General features: G+C 51.3%; 1 protein-coding gene across 29 annotated transcripts in view; it reads right to left on the reverse strand.

Moving 5' to 3' along the window:
• The window catches only part of SORBS1 (sorbin and SH3 domain containing 1), a 210874-nt gene that overhangs the window by 21385 nt on the left and 169625 nt on the right, over positions 1 to 19864 (reverse strand). For 22 of the 29 annotated variants that reach the window (XM_084903984.1, XM_084903994.1, XM_084903978.1 and 19 more), the window contains 7 exons: positions 13943 to 14115; positions 11196 to 11281; positions 8558 to 8725; positions 4523 to 4569; positions 1991 to 2105; positions 1734 to 1859; positions 465 to 656 (listed from right to left, as the gene is read on the reverse strand). In XM_084903984.1, the coding sequence (XP_084760110.1) occupies positions 465 to 656; positions 1734 to 1859; positions 1991 to 2105; positions 4523 to 4569; positions 8558 to 8725; positions 11196 to 11281; positions 13943 to 14115 (907 nt within the window). Of the gene's footprint in view, positions 1 to 464; positions 657 to 1733; positions 1860 to 1990; positions 2106 to 4522; positions 4570 to 8557; positions 8726 to 11195; positions 11282 to 11950; positions 13412 to 13942; positions 14116 to 19864 lie in introns of all 29 variants that reach the window. The other 7 variants (XM_084903988.1, XM_084903993.1, XM_084903986.1 and 4 more) reach the window with 2 other exon arrangements.

Here is a 19864-nt window from a genome sequence, read left to right on the forward strand (position 1 = left end):
ATGTTCAGGAAAGCGAACATTTTTTGATATAACACAGACATGTTCTCCGTTACTTTTTAACCTGGTCTCCGCTTGCAAAGGGTACTCTGGGTCTATATCTCCTGCAGCCAACCTTGACCAATGTGGTGACCGAGGACGACTGCTCACGTAAGAACAGTGGAGGCACCCCGCCCGCTTCACTGGGTATGCCCGGCACAGAGTCCTGGACCAGCTGCCAAAGGCTCCCATTTCTCTCCCTCTGTCACCTTATCCCAGAGCAATCTCCTGAAGCTCTCCCTTTCCCCAACCAGGTGTGTGATAATATTTCTCCAACCAAGTGTGTGACAAGTGCCGTTTGTATGCATGAAGACAGGCCCCGGTCTGTATATGCCCCCTGCTGAGCACGGTTCTCGGGGGGGCTGTGCCCTCAGCACCGAGGGGCTGTCACGCCGATTGTGAAAACCAGTGACGAGACGCGTAGGTACCTGTGGGCTCACGGTGGCACTACGACTTGGGGAGGAGTAAGGCAGGTCGATGTAATCCACCGGGTGTTTCACCAGTGGCCTTTTGAGCACGTCCACGTAGGTGATGGGGAAGATGCCTTGCCGGGTGGTCCCCGGGATCCGCCCTTCGTACCAGTTCTCATCCACCTGTCGGAGCAGCGTGATCCTCTCGCCCTGGAAGACACAGCAAGGCACGGTCCGTGTCCCTCCCTGCCCCAGCACCCTGAGGCCCTGCCTGCACCCCTCGCTGTGCTGCTGATTTAGCACACTCTTTGCTCACATGAACCTTCCTTGCTAGACCTGGAGAGAATGACTATCCCTGGGATGGAAATGTTCCCAGCTGTGGAGCTACCTGGGTGCTGGATGTTGAGCTTGGCCTGTAGATATTTCCATGAAGAAGGTCAGACTCATTTCTCCAAGCTAGCAGGCAAATGGAGTGTTTTCACTCACTGATTGCAAAATGGACAGATTTGCAAACTTCTTCTCTAAGGCAAAGGTTTTTTGGGAGGGGTTCTCTTTTTTCTTCCTTTTTCTAACTTTATTTTTTCTTGTATCATTATAGAAAAATTAAAACACAAGCAAATAAAAAGCCGAAGTAATTGCTACCTATAATATTATCACTTGGGGTAACTACTGTTAATAATTTGATATATGTACTTCCCAGGTTGAATTCTGTATTTGTGAATTGGACTTGCACATATATATTTTTTTTACATAAAAGCTGAATATGCACTGTATTTCCCTTTTCCAATTCATTTTTTTTTTATACTTAACAACATGTAGTGAGCCTCGTTCTTCCTCAAGAAAAAGAACACTACGTTTCTAAGTGTTGGCAGCGTGCTGGGCCGCTGTGGGACATCCCACTGCACACACACGCACCGAATCAGCTGCCAATCAACTGACACTCGTTGCTTCCAGCATTTCTACTTGTCTGTGAGGGGCTCATCTTTAGCTAAGGCATGTATTCACTTTCCTCAGTCCTCAATGAAATGAATAACTTTGGAAAGCCAGAGAACTTTGACAGGCAAAGTGTTGGAATTCCTGGGAAGAACATGTCTCTGCCAGCTTAATTATGTTCAAAATACGCAAGCCAAACTAAACCCGAACGCTAGCCTAAGGTTTATTTTTAAAAGTATCTCAAAATCATCCAGTTGCGCCCTTCATGCCCCCTTGACTGGTGCATCTTTAAGGGGTTGCTGCCATGAGAACAGGGCCGCCCGCAGAGCCCGAGGCACGGGGGAGAGGGCTTACCTTCCGGAAGGACATTTCTACTTGCGTATCCCCATTGAAGTTGAACTTTGCAATAGCTTCTCCGTATTCCAAAATCTGCACCGGTGCCAACTTTTTGGGCTGAGCCTTCTCCGCAGGAGGAAGAAGCTGAGAAAGGCAAAGAGGTAAAAGGGAAGAAAGGGGGAACACGAGAGGAAACAAAACCCAAGTTCTCGGTAAACAAACGGCCCTTTGGGCACGGCCGGCCTTTCCCTCGCGGAAGGAAGGGGCTGCGGTACCTCGATGTAGGTGCGCGGGAAGATGCCCACGCGGCCGTGGTGCTCGCCTTCGTACCAGTTCTGGTCGATCTGCTTGTAAATGTAAACAATGTCTCCCTTCTGCAGAGGAAGCTCCCTGTCAACAGAGGGTACGCATTTTAGCAGAGGTTTCAATGCCTGTGAGGCTCAGACATGTCGTTTTTTTTTTTTTTTTAGCAAAAGACGTGAAGTGAGGCCAAAAGGAACACCTGACACAAGTGGGGCTCCCTACTGGGAAGTGAGTCCCCTTCGAGGTGGGAAATTACATCATCTCTGGCACTTTTCTGGGCTTTTGGAGGCTGGATGCTAACTTTCAAACTGACCAGTTCTGGAAAGTGCTCAGGAGCCTATTCGCTTGTTGTGGTTTCTCTAAGTAGTTCTTGAGAATGCTGTGCTGTGCTCACGGTTTACATAACACCTAGCAACGCACTCACTAGTCGTAACTGATGTTCATTCAATGATGACAAGCGTTTCCTTCTCAACACTTTTACTGCCTTCCCTACCCTCTTCTCTGCCCTGCCGAGGCATGCCTTCAATGCTTTAAATTATCATCAAATTATTTCTCCGATATCAATATTCCATCCATCTCACCATCCATCCATCATCATGCAGTAGAGAGGCTAAAATTGGGCAGATCTGGGTTCAAAATCCAGTTATACCATCTACTAGCTCTGGAACCTTGGGCCAAATGCTATCTCTCAGATACTTTATCAAAATAGGAGCTAACTCAGAGTTGTTGGAGAATTCAGCAACAAACTACAAATAAAACACCCAGCCCAGTGCCTGGCATGTAGTTAGCACTCAGTAAATGTTAATCCACTTCCTGTCAGCATAAAGGGATCGTGGAAAGAAAAGCAGATTTTCAAATGTTCTTCATGCCCCCTTTCCAATATCCATCCCTTTGTTTGCCTCAATAATGACGATGTTAACCTCTAATCAGGACTCCCTTTAAAAAAAATAGAGACAATACAATGACATAAAATGAGAACAACAATTGTAACTTGAAATTTTCTTGAATTGAAAACACACACGCGTAGATCTTTTCCATTTGTGCCACACCAACCGCCGGGAGAGCAAAGTCTCTGCCTGCGGTCTGGAGGGGTGTGGCTGCTTTGCCCCTGTGCCAGGAAGTCCCATGGACATGAGAGATGCTGGCTGAACAATGGGGCCACATCTGGAAAACCTTACACAAAGCCAGCGCTGTGCCGAACGAAGGAACAAGGCCGCTTTTGTGGTCTCTCATTGGTAGACGGGACTCTGATCCGAAAGAGGCCCGTGAAGGGATCGGGCATCTGTCTCTGGGAGAAGGAATGTGTTTGGCCAGATTTTGGCCATCGTCCTCCTTGGGGTGCTCTGAAATCACCCTCCCTTACACCCAACCATGGTCACCCGGGGAGCAGGACCCTCGGCATAGCCACAGGTGCGGTCTGCAGGCCCAACGCGGCCACCTACGTGACTTGCAGCGGCTCAGGCAGGTGGGAGCCGCAAGGGCCCCGCTGTTAAGAACTCAGAGTAACAGACTATGGGGGAAAGAGAACCCAGTGACCGCAGACGCTTAAGACACGAGCCTACGGGTCTGGTGCTGCCTCCTGCAGGGACGCTGCTCTAACTGTTTGGCGGCAGCGGGGCAGGACGAAAGCCCAGTCCAGAGGGAGGCGCCCTCTCCAGCACCCGCATTGTGGGAAGTGGTGACCGTCCTGTCTACCTCAGATTTCTCATCTCTTCTACTTGACAGGGTTGCTCTAAAAAAATAAAATTGTTTTAAGACTTTAAAAAAAATGAAATGTAGGTAAATGTAATATCGTCAATACGATACCATTCAATGAATACTACATGGACCTTTCTTAACTAAAAAGAAAGGGGATGAAGGTGTCTACTTGATTAAACTAAAGTCTATTTTATAAATCTTTGTTACCCTCTCTGGTTACATCATGCATAACGTTTTGTAAGTATACCTTGGCTGCCCTTCAAGAGAGGCATCTTTATGCCCATTTTACAGATGAGAAAATTTGAGGCAGGAACGGCCATGGACACAGAGACAAGAGTGGCAGTTAGGACTCCAAAGCCCATGTTCTTTCTGGGACATAATGCCACCGCCTCTTGTTAGCTGCTGAGCCAAAGGGCTGGAGGCGTCATGACAAACATACTCCGGCACCAGACTGGGGCCCAGGTCCTGGAAGTTGTGGCCTGGTTTGTGGTGGAGATCGCGGCCCAGCAGCCTCCACACAGCAGTTCCCATGTCTGAGGATGAGAAGTCTCCCTCATCGTCAGACGTGGGGCCTCCCACCAGCAGGACGGCGGGATGGCTGCTGGCTACTGCGGCCCACGGGAGCTCTGTGCCCCAGCAGAATATAGAATATAGCGCACAGCACTCAGAACAGTGCTCGGCACACGGAGAACGCCATGAACGACTGGTTTTCATCACTGCTGCTTCCCCTGCTCTTCTCTCGAAGTGGACGCCTGCGTATAGAGAGGCAGTTAAAATGGCAGACAAATAGGACCGGTGGCACTTACTTCAGTGTCTGAGCTTTAAAGTCAAATTTGGCTCTGGCAGGTCTCATCTAAACACAAGAAACAAAGTCAAGTTAAAAATCACAATTCACGAACTGATGGACAGGACACATTTTCACGCGTTTCCGGAAAGCAAAGCAGAAAGACGCAATCTAACCAGTTCATTCTGGGGTACACATCTGGGCAGGATTCCTCGCGTGTGACCTCAGCAGAACACTAGGTGGATGCTTGGTCAGCTACGTCATGCGTGAGACTCTCCCCAAGGAGGGCCAGATTTGGGGAGGAGGTGGTGACAAAAGTCCCAAAGCTGACGTTCTAGTTCCCCGCAGCTGACCATCGCTATGAAGACAAAAACAAACTAATAAAAAAGGAAAAGGGAGCTAGCCAGAAAGCCTGACTGTGTGGGCTGTGACTGTCCTACTCTTATATCCTGTTTGTCTGACTTAAATTATGACCTGCAAGTAGATGAAACACCAATTCCCCTCTCACGTCATCTTCAACTCCGTCCATTTCTCGTGGCCCGTGAGACCGCCCACAGCCAGATGCAGGGGGCTCTACGCTCATCCTTTCTCCAAGGCTCCCCTGCCTGTCAGGTGACCCTCTCCTTCCAGACGCCAGGCCTGGGCGCATCCTTAGCCCGTCTCCCCGCCTTCCTCAGTCTGCCATGAAGTCAGCCAGCTTCCCTCTCCCTCCACAGCCCCGCTCAGGTCTGACTGGTTCACAGGCACAAAGCTTCCTTTGACTTCACTTCTCTTCGCTCTAATCTGCTGTCACTCAGGAGCACAAAGAACATTCCTCAAATGCTTCCATCACATCACTTCCTGGCTTTGAGGTTGGCTGAGGCTCTCAACTGCCCTCAGATCAAATCTCAGTTCCTAAGTGTTGTTAAGGCCGGTGGGTAATGTCTCCCCTCTCACACCTAATGGCCTTTATCTCTTATTACACTCTTCCCGTCAGGCAAGTCTGTTTGCTACACCTTGGCTGAACCGCCTTCTCCTCAGGAATGTTTTCATTTCCAATTCCGGCAAAAAGAGCAAGAAGTTCACCTTTTCTTACCCCCATATGTATTTGCGCATCTGTATTCCCCACCATTAAAAGTAGTTATTTTAGCCCTGACCAGTTTGGCTCAGTGGATAGAGCGTCGGCCTGCAGACTCAAGGATCCCAGGTTCGATTCCGGTCAAGGGCAGGTACCTTGGTTGCAGGCATATCTCCAGTGGGGGGTGTGCAGGAAGCAGCTGATCGATGTTTCTCTCTCATTGATGTTTCTAACTCTCTATCTCTCTCCCTTCCTCTCTGTAAAGAATCAATAAAATATACACATATATAAAAAAGCAGTTAATTAAAAAAAAAAAGTAGGGGAGAGAAATCATGTGAGCAATATAGCTGCCAATATAATTCTGACCCCATGACCACCTGGCCTAGGGGAACAATGTGACGGAAATTAAATCACACACTTCCTCTTTCAATATTAGAGGCCATGGCCAAAGTACAGCGGAAATGGGCGACTCTAGGTGAGAAAGGTGGAACTGAGAAACCTCACCAAGCTTTAGCTCCTGACCCCTCAGTGAGACGCCCATGTGTCCAGGCTCCTCAAGCTGGGGTCTTGGAGGGACCTTCTTAAGGACATGAACTCTCCACAGGAATTTTTTATTTTTCATCTTCATGCTGATGCTTCCATCCTTCTATCTATATGCATATTAGAGGTCAATTGAAGGATGACCTTACAACCAATGCTACACAGTCTCAATGCCTGCACTGTGTCTGTGACCAAGGGACACAACTGAACAGCTGTGGGCAAATAAGAAAAGAACGGATGTGGGTGGATGATAAATGACAAGAGAAAATGACCGAAACTGCAAGGACAAACATTGCAGAGTGACTGCAATGAAAGTGGTAGCCAACCCTGACAGCTAGCGCCAGAACTGTGTGAGGTAAATATTTGCACCAAACAGCGCCATCTGCACACTTGGGGTGGCAACTGGGTTCAGGCAAAGTGATATGACCTATCGGTGAAATGAATAAAGTTGTACAGGAGTGTAGTTTATTGTTTAATTTGTGAACTGGCTTAGGTCAAAACTGGGGGTTGGTGAAATTTCTTTTTTCATTAAAGGAAACCCATCTAATACTCAACGCTGAGCAACACTGATTTCACTGACCTGCTGGACGTATTACCTGAGCCACCATTGCTTGTACAGCATCTCCCTCTGTCTTCCTAATCTCCCTGGGGCTGGATGCTCTGGCTCCCACAGCGCTGTGCTCCCTACCACAGCAGAGACACCCCTTCCTTCTTCCTACCACAGACACCTGTTTGGAGGGGCCTCTCCTGTTTGGAGGGGCCTCTCCTGCTGGACTGCCCGCTTCCCAAGGGCACAACCTGAGTCTCGGTCCCGCCTCCCCACAGGGTCTTGCGCAGAACCAGTGGTCACCCAAAGTCTATGTGACGGGTCTGAAGTGTGTCTACACGGCCTGGTGCCCTGGGACTTGTTGGTGTCCGTTTTCTCATGTCTGTCGGCCAACATCGAGGGCAGTGATTTTCAAAGTGTGGTCCCTAAACCGGTATCACCAACGTCACTTGGGAACTGGTTAGAAATGCACACTCTCAGGCCAGAATCAGACGCTTTGTGGACGGAGCCCAGCCTCCTGTATGTGAACAAGCCCCTAGGGGATTCGAGAACTGAGGGTGAGAGAACCACTGCTGTGGAGGGAGACAGGCGGGCTGGGCAGTGTGCCTGCCTCTGTCATGGTTATTCTACCCCAGCTGCATTCTCACGCCCGTGTGCTGTCTATCCGTGTGAGTGTGCAGGCCTCGGTGCCTTGGCGTGTTCCCATCTTCCTCACCACTCTCGAGAGAGCCCACTCAGAGAGGACCAGCCACCACTGTAGCCTCAGAACCGGTGGCTTCGAGAAGCTGGCACAAGAGGCCGAAAGGCGTCCCTCTCTCAAAACTAACCAACCTTGCGAACTCCTGCCTCTTCCTATGACCTTTTCCCCGTCATGTTAGAGTCTCCGTCCCCTCTCTAGCTTCCCGTCTTCTAATCTGGCTCCTCCTTTTCTCTACCTCTTCTTCCCAGACAATCTGACCACTAGCTAGTTCCGCCTCGGTCTGTCACTCAAAAGATAGAAAAATGAGTATTCATCTACTATTAAATTGAAAGATGATAAAACTGTCTATACTTTGGGTGGAACTCATTTCTACAGCCCAAGCCGCAGACACGCAGGCCCCCAAAAGGAGCCGACCTCAGCAGGGCCCCTGGAGGGTCACGTGGCAAAACGAACTCTGGCGCAAGAGGCAGCCTTGGCAGCACGAGGATTTCAACATGCCGACCTCAGGGGAGGAGGCCGGGCCTGAACAACGTCACTTCAAAGGTTTCTGCTTCTTTGTTTGTTTTATGATATTAAGTTTCATAACCTCAGCTGAGAAACGTCAAAATTAAGGGAACAAATGGAATGCCTCTCACCCTCCACGAGCTCGTCCAGCTGCAAAAAGCCTCAGTTTTAAAATGCGCCAGTGAGGCTGCTGGGCACTTAACCCAGTGCCTCACTGAACCACCGAGGCAGCATGGCTCTGCCAGTTCAATGTTAAGGGACTGCATTTCGAGGTCGGTGTAAAAGATGCAATGCTAGCTAACTTCAGTAACCTACGTTTCACTCCCCCATCTCTTAGAAGAACCTTTTCCTTGGCCACACCGAAGCTAACGCCCAGGGACCAAGGTCGAAGGTTTCTAAGCAGAATGCACAGGCAACACGTTATCACGATGAAAGGCAGGATGTGGACGAGTGGACGCATGGAGGCAGCCGATGCTCTAGGCATGCAGAGGGCGTGTGCCAGCAGACCCCGGTCCCGCAGCCAGGCATGCTTGAACATACAGAGCATAGGACATGATGCGACTCATGTCCACGGACCAGGCAGAGCGAGCCGAAGCGAGCCTAGGGGAAGCCAGGATGACAGAACTAATTCGGCCTACAGCGGGCGATGCTGAGGGGAGGCAAATATGGCGTTGGGTCAAGCAGCAGATCTGAGGCGACCAAAACAGACCTCTGACCCAGATTTCCTTTTTGCCGTATCGTCTATATTGAGGAGGTCCCCAAAGCGCTCATTAGTGATAAACTGATGGTGCGTCGGAATGACGCCCGTGTGGCGTCGAGCTGCGATATCGGCCTCTTCTTGCTCGCGCTTAAGTCGTCGCTGGTCCGCTAAAAGTTTCTGCCATGAAATTGCATAAAATGGGCAGTGAATCATCTGGTCCAGGGCATTGGAAAACTGCCAACAGAAACAACTGAGGAGAAGGTGCTGGGTCAACAGGAGGGAAGTTCAAGGGTTAGACGCTGGAAGGGCTTAATGGTCATGTTCCACTATGACCACCCCCCGGCGCCACTCCGCGTAGGAAGGAGACAACCCCGCACAGGAGAAACCGGGGGACAGTGGGACACGGCGAAGGAAAAGTCCACCCAGTTACACGGTCTGCAACCTGCCCCTGGCACAGCCCAAAGCCTCTGACCTCCTCACACGGGCAGCAAGGCCAGGTGGCCCAGGTCCATCCATGCATCCAGACGCATGCTGGGCCGGTGGCAGGAGGCTGGCAGTGCTGCCCTTACCTCGTGGGGCAGCGATGAGTTCCCACAGCTGTTCCCACAGTGGGACTGGGGCTGGCTGACTCCTCTACCCACATCTGACCTACTACACCTGCTATGGGTGTTTACTCTGTGGGGTCAAGGCCAACGAGGTCATTGCTGTGCTGCCTATGCCTGTTACTCTAAGATGCTGGACAGAGTGGAGCTGCCCGCTTCAGCAAACAGCTCCTCTTCGAGGCCAGCGATCTTCTCTGGGCACAGCTTTTAGGAGGCCTCAGCCAAGGCCATGTTTGACTGGCAGAGCATCTGTTACTTTCTTGCTATACTTTTAAACATTACTATTTCTTCATTAGGTGAAATGAAACTGAGTTTAATTTGTGGATTTCCAGTGCTCGGTAAGTTGTTGTGGAGATTAAATAAGACAAGACCAGGAGGTGCTCTGCAAGCACATGGAACCCTGGTCTCCAGCTCTGCCTGGCAACCACCACCTCTCACATCCCTTCCTGGCTGAACAAGGGGGTGACTAGGTGACCACGGATGCCTCTGCCAGGGCTGACATGACCTTTTCCTGGAATGCCACCATCATCAATGTCAATGTGAATAAGAAAGCGTTTGCTAGAAACACGCCAGCACCGGCGCTCCTTGAGCTGGGAAGGGGGAATGGATTGATGCTGAGGACAGACCTCTGGTGCTCTGGCCAAGGTCACGTGAAGCCAGAGAAGGTGGACAGGGAATGGAGCACTTGAATGTGACCTCGATAAATCCACTTTCCTCCTAGTTTAACCACATAAGCCAATGCCCCGGGAAAGACGTAGTTTTTAAGGGCCTGTGAGCAGTGTGATTCAGGAACCGAGCTGCGCACCTTCTGAGTGTACCTCTCAACATACCAAATGGTTAAACCAACTGCGTAAAACATGCTGGGCACTCAGTCTACACAGCGCGTGGGAATGCCTCCTCCGGCCTGGCTTCCGGCTGCAGGCGGCTCTTGTGGCTCAGATGGTGACGAGAACCGAATCTGCTCTGTGGCCTCATGAACACTCACGGTGTCCGAGCTTTTCACCTTGTTATTACCAACTACTCTATTCATAGATCCTTCCTCTTCTTTCTCCCATGGACGCAGGCCAGAGTCTTACTGAATACTGCCTGCGTTATGCCGGAGAGGGGAGACCATGTCTTTTCTGTCTTTTGATGCACCATCCAGCTCACCCCAACGTTGGTCTCACTCCCAATCCTTAAGGAAAACCCACCCAAACCCTGAAACCACTATGAAACAGAACCACCAGGGACTTCAGACTCTGCAGAGAGAGGAAGAGCTGTGTAGACATGAACACCCTCCACCTCCTGCTGCCGCCGGGCTCCAGCCTTCCTCCACCTCTTCACTCAGGACAGCAACAGGCACTGCAGCCCGTTTCCGCTACAGGACACGACGCAAAGCCTAGAAAGCTCGCCTCGGACCAGCACTGTGTACAGCAGACGCTGCGATGCGGCCCAGTCCACGAGGGCCAGCGCGGCCGCCTCCTGAATCCCAAGGGCACGCACTGCTTTCCCTGCCCTGTCAGCCATGCCTCCACCGCTGCAAGGAAAGGGCTCAGCCTGGAGCTCTTGGTGGGGGTTTACCAACATTTACTGGGGCATCTCTTCTTCTGAGTTCAAAGGCAACTTCAAATGGCTGCCTTTTAGTGACCACAGTATGTACATGGTCATTATTCCTCTCCAGTTTCCGCTTTCGCCTACTGCGCCCTTCCCATCGTGCACCGTGCCTGGTGCCAAGAGAGGGATGGCAGTACTGGAGGAACATGTGAGAGGATTTCCCTGGAGAATAATAAGGCCGGGGTATGGAGGAGGGATCAAAGAGCAAAGAGCAATACAGGGTGGGCAAGGTAGCACTCAGAACCCAGTGCCTTGGGAAAATCTACTTTAAGGGAAAGAGGACTAAAAGAGGCCTGACTGAGCCAATGTCACATAAAAAGCCACTTCTGACAAAGCGAATCTTTGCTTCCAACTGCTAGGCCATGTCCTCCCTCTGGCAGATATCTGGGATGTTCACTTCCTTCATGTTTTTATCTGCCCCAGAGCCAAGAGGTTTTAGAGATGGCACTTACTTCTTTATCGTCATGACGCCTCCGGATGAATTCTTCCGTGGATTCCAAGTAGTCAGCTGGTATAAAATGTCTCGGTGATTCTGAATCTTCAAAAGAACAAAGTGGAATTAAAACAGGCAAAGATTCAGTGGGAAACCAAACTGGGAAAAGATTTCACCTTTCATCCATTCTAAATAGCAAGATTTTTTTTTTTTTTTTACAGCTGTAGAGACCAGTGATCAATAACCAAATTCCAAAGGAAAGAACCCTCGAATTCCCCCCACGTTTTGGATTCACTCGTGAACTAGTGTAATACAAAACTCCTTAGAAGGCAAAAGGTGAGCAAAAAGAGAGGACCTTCTCGGACAAGTGTCCCTGCCAAGAGGCGTGCAGGATCTCACAGGGACACTGTACACACACACACACACACACACACACACACACAGGGCCACCGGGAGAGGCTGCCTCTCAAAAAACCACGGGGAGTCGGGGTTGGCGCAAACGGCAAGGGGCGCAAGGGTTCCAACGAACCAATTTCTCAGGGGAGCTAAGCGGCCAATTTTTCTTTCGAAACAGTTTGGAGGTTAGTCTAGATGACATGGGGGCTTTGTTTTTGAAGAAGTGCAGCCACTACGAGCCATGATTCATTGCCAAGCAAAACAAACAGAAAACAAAGGACGGACCAGAAGATGAGCACCAAGGGCACACAGGAGGAGGGGACAGAGCAAGCAGAGCGGAGACGGGAGCGGAGACTGGGCAAAGACACAAAAGGCCACCTCCGCAGGACGGTCCCGGCTCCCCGGGGGGGTTGTTGTTTCTGTCCAGGCCGTGGTCTGAGTACGGCAGGGGGTTCCCATTATCAAAGGCCCCCGGGCAGTCCTCGGGGGCCGCGGGTCTCTCCTGAGGGGGCTCTGCGGTCCGGCCCAGCCTGGCCATGGCGTGTCGGGAAGACAGGCGCCTGGGCACCAGCGGCTTCCCCCCGGCGTGGGGCTCGTCCTGCTGGGACTGCCCGGGGAGGTCCGGCTTCCTGCCCACGAAGTCCCCGGGGGCAGGCTGCCTGGGGTGCTGCTGGGGGGGCCTTTTCAGCCGGAAGGGGAGGGGGCTCATCAGGTAGATGTTCCTGAGCAGCGCGCTGCGGTCCCCTCTGCAGTCCGGGTGCCAGTCGGGCTGCCGGGAGGCCTGCTGCTCGTGCTTGCGGATGGTGGTGAAGCGGGTGTAGGAGGCGGGGCAGGTGCCCTTGCACTTGTTGAGGCGGTGTTTGGGGAAGTCCCCGTGAACGCTGCCGCCGCTGCCCTCCCTGCTGTCGCTGGAGACGTTGGAGCAGTGGTCGAGCTCGTCGGAGCAGGTGGAGAGGGGCTCCGAGGGCGCCAGGCCCCTGAGCCCCAAGGGGGAGTCCGCCACGCCGCCGCACGTCGGGGAGGCGAAGGCCGCCCCGGGGCTCAGGCCGTCCACCTCCCGGGGCCGGAGCTTGGTGGACTCCAGCAGCGACTCGGCGGAGCGGGCTGCGGTCAGGCCGCTCCGGGACAGCACGGGCGTGGGGGACTTGCTCAGCCTGCCCGACAGGTCCAGGGACGGCATGGACCGTGACCGCTGGATCAGCTGCTCGAAGGCCGTGATGCGGGAGGAGACGGTGTGCTTGGGGATGTGTTCCGAGCCCTCCTGGCTGGGGCCCAGCTCGCCCCTGCCCAGGCCCAGGCTGCTCCGTTCGAAGTGGGAGGCCAGGTCCCGCACGCTGGCGGAGGAGGCAGAGCCCAGGAAGAGGCCGGCTCGGTTGATCTGGTGCATGTCCCGGTAGAGAATGGTGAACTGCATCCCCGCCTTCCTGGAGAGCGGGCAGGGCCTCCTGGCGCTGGAGCCGAACTCCTGCAAGCTCAGGGTGCTGCTGGACTTGCTGTCGTAATCCCGCCGGGAGCGCATGAGCAGGTTCTCGATGCTTCCCCCCACCTGCAGGGGGAGCCCTCTCTTGGAGCCGTTCAAAGACACGGAGACACAGAGGTTCTCACAGCTCTGAGCCTTTTCCGACGGCAGCAGGACACTCTTCTGTTCCTGCAAGAGAGCGCTGGGAGCGGAGAGCCTGGGCTTGAACTTGGAGGGGAGGATTTCGGAAATGCAGGCTTTTGCAGCAGACAGGGGTTTCTTGTGCTTACACACGGGGCCTAAGGCATTGCTAGTGCTAACCGTGCGGCTATGAACTGAAGATGAAGAAATCATGTGAGCATTCCCACCTTTACGATCCACTGGAAAGCATGCAGAATAAAATAAACAGACCCATTAGGTTAAAGCTGAAAGCTGCTAAAAAAATAAAAAATAAAAAAAAGGGAGAGGTAACATGCTCATTTGTCATAAGATGTTTTTATTTTAAATTTCCAGTCGATGTCCAGAAGCAAAATAATCTGTGCTGCAAAGCAGGTGCAAAATGCAACGAAAAAATGGCCACCTTGCTAGAGTCAGGAAAGGCTAAAGCTCAGCTAATTTCTAAGGAAAGGGAATCAGAACAAAAAAAAAAAAAAAAAAAAAAAAAAGAGAGAGAGATGCTTCAGGGAGAGCAAGGCTGGGATTAGAGGCGGAGAACTATTAATACCAGAAAGAAAAATGGCCGGTGAGAGAGGGGAGGGACCAGGAAGGCTCAGAGCCTGGAAGTGGACCTGCACGAGACCAAAGTGGTTCCGGTGGCGGGAGCTTCCCCCTGCCAACACCCGGTAACTGCGGACGGGAGAGTCACCCATGGCGGCGGACAGGCGAGGGGCCTGCAGGCTTCGCGGGGTTACCTTTCGTGGAGGCCGAGCTGGACGGGCGCTTGAGCCCACTGAGGCCCTGGAGAGGGATGTCTCCACCTTCCAGGACGCTTTTATAAATCTGCCTCTCGTTCTCCAGGCTCCCGAGGTCGCCGGGAGCCCCATCTGATTCCCTCTTCACTGCGTGGAAGTTGGAAGAATATATACTAAGAACAATGTAGTTTTAAAAGGAAGAGAGAAGAGGGAGGAAAAAAAGAATAGGAGTTAGTATTTTCTAACATTTTTCTATAAAGTACATTTCCAGCTGAGGAAAAGAAACACACTTTCCGGCTTCCTAACCAAGCACCACCCTTTCTAAGGAGTGTTCCTACATAGAGGTCAAGTTCGACAGGCAAGGCAGGCCCACGGGTGCCCCTGACTGAATGACTGCATTTGTGCTTTCACAGACAGAATAACTGAGGAACACTGCTGGGGCCCAGGTGCTGCACACAGGATGGGGCAGTCAAGAATATAGGTGGGGGCTGGCTGGTGTGGCTCAGTGGTTGACTGTCGATGCCCAGTCCGGGCACATACCTGGGTTGTGGGCTTGAACCTCAGTGCAGGGCATATAGGAGGCAGCAGATCAATGATTCTCATCATTGATGATTCTCTCTCTCCCTCTCTCTGTCTCTTCCTCTCTGAAATCAATAAAATATACATATGTATAAAAATAATTAAGTGGAGCCTCTGACCAGTGTTGGTAACTTTAAGTCCACCACTTGGATTGGTTTTCTGGGTTATTTCTCTTTGGCTGATGAAGCATTAAAATCAACCATGAAAAGAGGAGGCCCAGCTGGGGCTCCAGGAAAGCCAGCCACCAAGCGAAAGGGAACGTGGGCTTTCTCTGCTCTCATGGTGCCAGCCACCTCTGCACCCACTGCTTTCAGATTCACAGGCAGCCGAGACTGGTTTGGCTCAATGGATAGAGAGTCGGCCTGCGGACTAGGGGATCCTGGGTTCGATTCCGGTCAAGGGCATGTGCCTTGGTTGCGGGCACATCCCCAGTGGGGAGTGTGCAGGAGGCAGCTGGTCGATGATTCTCTCTCATCGATGTTTCTAACTCTCTATCCCTCTCTCTTCCTCTCTGTAAAAAATCAATAAAATATATTAAAAAAAAAAAAGATTCACAGGCAGAACATGATGACATGAGACACACCTATCGCACCCTTCACTCACTGACACAGCCTTCACTTACTTTATCCTGTTGAAGTCCTGGGTATTTTGCAAGTCACCACAAATCCCCTTTGGAATGAGGTGGGGCCCAGGAAGAGTGAAGAACACTGGCACACTGAACCGCCCCTTCCCCGAGTCCCAGTGTCCTGTGCCCTCGGCCTCGGACACACTGACAGGTGGATGCCACTCACATGAGGAAGGACCCCCTCCCCGCACACATGCCCAGGCCTCGGGCAGGCTGCTGCTCGGTCCTACTAAGCTCCATTTGCTGGAATTCTCAGCTCCAAAGATGCCAGCAGCTTGGTGGGTTCTTCCTCCCAATATTTATCATGAATATTACCACGTGCATAGAAATGCTTAAGGAGTTGTAATAGTGAACACCCATGAGCCCTGCCCGCCCACCCCCAAGGTCCACTGGGCTGCATCTGCCTTATCCACATCTGTCCCTGCCTCCCCTTTCCCCAGCGATCACGGCAGATTCCTCTGATCCTCACCAACAACCCGGTCCCCCCTTTTCCAGAGGGGGAGCCCCACTCGGGGCGGAGCGACTGGGGCTGTGGCGGGAGCGGGTGAGGTTTGGTGGAATGAGAGGTCTGGACCCTGACAGGACGTGCAGCACCACACGGAGCTCTCAGCTGCCGTTCTAGAACATCTCTCCGTGACTATGGAGGAATCCCGCTCCCCCCCCCCCTTCCCCCCGCAAATCCGTCCCGAACCCAGGCTCATACACCACGGAAACGGAATCGAAGGGAAAAGAGAATCAGCTCTCACAGCTGAGAACATACAAGCAGGCGGGTGGAGTGAGTCCACAGAGCAGCCGGGGCGGTCTCTCCCCAGGCCGTGCCCTGGTCTCTTAGGGTCCACTGGACTCTCTAAAAATCAATGGAAAAATACCCTTGGGTGCGGATTAACAATAACAACAAAGAACATGGTTTGATCTGTGAAATGCCGTACTCAGGAATTCTTCCTCAAGTGCAAGAACTATGTGCATTTACTTGGGGCTCTGAGCTCCCAGCGTCCATGACCTCAGGCCATCGGCGCAGTGGAGAGAGCAGGGCTGCAGGACGAGGTGGCCAGTGGCCTGGGCTCAGGAGGGCTGTCCTTCCTGGTGCAGGGCTCTGCCTGGAGGCCCACTCCGCCTGGAGACAAACAGGCTTGGCTTTCCCAGGTGACGGGGCCAGGCAGGGGCCAGGGCTGCCGCCCACGCAGCTCTGGGCTCTGCGGCTTCTGCCTGAGGGGCATTCACAGATGTCCCCGTTCTGACTGACCAAAGCCACCCACTCTAGTTAGCGAGGGGAGGACCTTCAGGAGACTGGCAAGCTGGCCATGCCGATTTAGACCAGTTCGAGTCATCTAACCTGGAGTTCCCTTTGAACTTTTTAATTGAAAAGAAATCTGCCTCTTTTTGAAACTTCCCTTTCACCATCCACCCTCTAGTTTTGGCTGCAGTTCCTGATTTTGTCCTTCATCTTCAGCCCATGTCTCCTCTGTCCGTTCCATCCGCAGAAAGACCCACGGACAGGCGTCCTTCAGGCTTGCCAACCATCAGCTGAGGACCGAGGTCGCTTTTGTGAGAGGAGCACCTCGAAAGCTCTGGTTTGGGGCGACCAGACCTCAGCACAGCGACCCCCCAAAGTGGCTTCTACCCTCAGCCAGAACATCTGACCCATCTCCCTTCGCTCCTCCTAACTTCTCGGCCATGACACCGACTGCTCACCTCACACCTCCCCTACCTCACCCACTGTCAGAACTCACCCCCCTTAACCCCTCCCTGTCAACGCCACCCCATTTTCTGGCTTTAGTCCACCATTATCACCATTTTTTCCTGCTTCCCACCAGAACGACAAGCCTGAAGCCCTCAGGAAACCTCTCAGGATGGACTTGCTATGGCCAATTGTTTTCTTTCTGATACCGAAGCCGACTTACTTTTTCCAGATGTGTGACACTTCTGCAACTTGTCTAAAAACAACGTCTAAAAGCTCTGGTACAGTGTTTCCAAATGCATTACCTTCCCCAGACCTCCTCATTGGAAAGACAGACACCGTTTGTCCATTTACTGAAGGGGAAACTGAGGACCGGAGTGGGGAAGGCATTTGTCACAGGTCACAGAGTTGTGTCCGAACAGGTCAGAGCGGTGAGAAAAGTACCTCAGTCTGCCCGAGAAAGACCGAGTCACCAAAAGGAGCCAGGCCCAGGAGCTCGGCTCTGCAGCCGGGCGGGGCTGTTTGGGCTGAGGAAGAGCAGGCCAGCAGGAGGCAGTGACGAGAATGGACCCCCTGGCTAAGAGGCAGTGCTGGCTGCTGAGTTTTAAGGGGATTCAACAGAAACTCACTCGAAGAATAAAGGGAGAGAACAGAGTAATCATGTTAGGGCCAAATGTTTCCTAGGTGCTAACTGGCCGGGTAGGGATTCCAGCCTGACTCCAGCAGGGAATGTGAGCAGTGGAGGCAAACCGCTCACTTTACAAACCTGAAGAGACAATCTGTTTCTCTCTGCCTCCATTTCATTCCACTACCAAACTATCAGGTGCGGTGAGACTGTCCAAAAAGTCCACCTTCCAATCCCTTTTGACCTCTAGGTACACACAGACATTCCTTTTGACCTCCAGATACATACACTCAACTGCCTCCTAGACAGCTCCACTTAGATGTTCCTCAGGCATCTTAAACCCAATACCTTCCAAACCAAACCCAGCTCCGTCCCTCTACCCCCCATCACCCAGGCCAGAGAGCCCTGAAAATCACCCCCTCATCTCCCTCCTTCCCCTGCAAACTTCAGCACGTTTTGCTTACTCCATCCTGACACAACTCACATTAATCCCTTCCGTCTCTGCCTCCCTGGTCCCCACCTCACGCCACTCCCCGACACCTGTGCAATCCGCACACCACCCCTCCCCCAGGCCCACCCCATTTCCCTCCAATCATCTCTACAAACTGCTGCCAGTGATATTTCCAGAGAAGATCTCACCATGCCATTCCATGGCTCATTTTTTAATTCACTCAACAAGTATTTATTAGGCACCTACTACATATCCATCATTCTCTTAGGTGGTGACCCAATAAGGAGCAAAACAGACAAAAAAAATTCCAGCCTCATGGAATCCACTGTTCAAAACCATCTTGTGTTTTCAGGAAGAAACAAAAAATAACAGTTTTTAACTGGATATGGGAGATGGCATCTAGATAATTCGGGGAGGGCAGTTCATCGTCTAGCCTTTCATAGCATGAAAAAAAATTACCTTTTCTATTTGTTATGATGTCATTATTAATCACTTTTTATTGGCTGCTCCTCTGTAAAGTGATCCTTTCTTCCTCCACGAAACAGGCGTTCCCTCCCTCCTGGCTCCATCACTGCCTGCCCCGCAATAGGTCTGACGGCTCTTTACAAGCCTGCCTCCCATTACATGGGTTCTTCCCTTGAGGGAGGCAGTTTAACTGACTAGCCTTTGCACGGCTGGTGTCTAGCACCTTTGTTCAATAAATATTATTGGAATAAATGTTTCCATAAAATTAAATGCCTACACACACACACACACACACACACACACACACACAGATTTATGAGACATTTTTAAGCCTTGGGAAGTTTCTAATATTTCATCAAGTTCTCCAGGCAATGATTTGTGTTTTGATCTTAAGTTAGATTAAGGAGAAAGGGTGTTTTTTTCTAGTGCACCATCACCACTTAGGAAAGCTGCAGCTTGAGTGCCACCTGCTGGCCATCTAAAGTAAAGCTCTTTGGTTAGGCAAAGACTGTATTCGAGCCTACCAATGCTGAAATGCTAAGCAATGAGGAAGAAGAACAGGCTACACTGTTGATTAATAGATCTGGCAATTCCACAGAAATAAAATACAAATACATTGTGATCACAACTATAAAAAATATATTTTTTTGAGAGGAAGGACTGGTAGATTGTATTAGGATATTGGAACAAGGGGTGAATTTCCTTCCTCTCTGTTTCCAGGTTCTTTTAATATTGTGATACGTAATCAACTTAATAATAAATTTCTAGACTAAAGTCTCTCCAAGATATTAAAGTGGACTCAGAGCAGCACCACCACTTCTTCACTGACCACAGCTTTGCACCTGGGCCATAGGATTCCTCTTTCTTCAGCCCCTGGGTTAAGTCAAGCCTTTGCCAATGTTTCTTTCAGCAGGTCATCCTGTCCCTCGGGTGAAGGGAACCAGATTCAGTCCACAAGTTGCCGGCCTTGGTGCTGAGTTGGATTCTAGTTAATTAAGTCTTCCAGATGCTTCATTACTCAGCAAACACTTAGTGTGCACTTTGCTATGCCTCAGGCACTGCACTTAGGCTGGCTCCTCACCAATTCCAAATACAGGAAAACCTGGTTCATTTGAGCAAACCGGGAGAAAACCAAGCCCAAATTTCTAGTAAATTCCCAAATGGTCGAATAGCAGGAGGAAAAAAACCCTCATCTATCCCTGCCACATATTTCAAGTGAGCTAGAGGAAGACTGAAAAAATGAGGTTTTTGGAGACCTGTTCCAATGATAGAAATAAGAGTGCTGGGAAGATTAACACATCAGATAGCTTTATGCACACGAATCCTCAGAGTCTGACAGCCATTTGCTCTTTTCGGCATTAGGCCCCTCAATCCTGCTAATACAGTATTACAAATAGTTGCATAATGGTTTTCTCACTCATGTGAAAGACAGTAAATTATGGGATGCTACTAGTTTATTGTCAGTATGGTGCAGTGAGAGCGCCTTGGCCTAGAACGTG

Source organism: Pipistrellus hanaki, assembly GCF_964339955.1.
Source record: "Pipistrellus hanaki genome assembly, chromosome: 14".
Classification (NCBI taxonomy): Eukaryota; Metazoa; Chordata; class Mammalia; order Chiroptera; family Vespertilionidae; genus Pipistrellus; species Pipistrellus hanaki.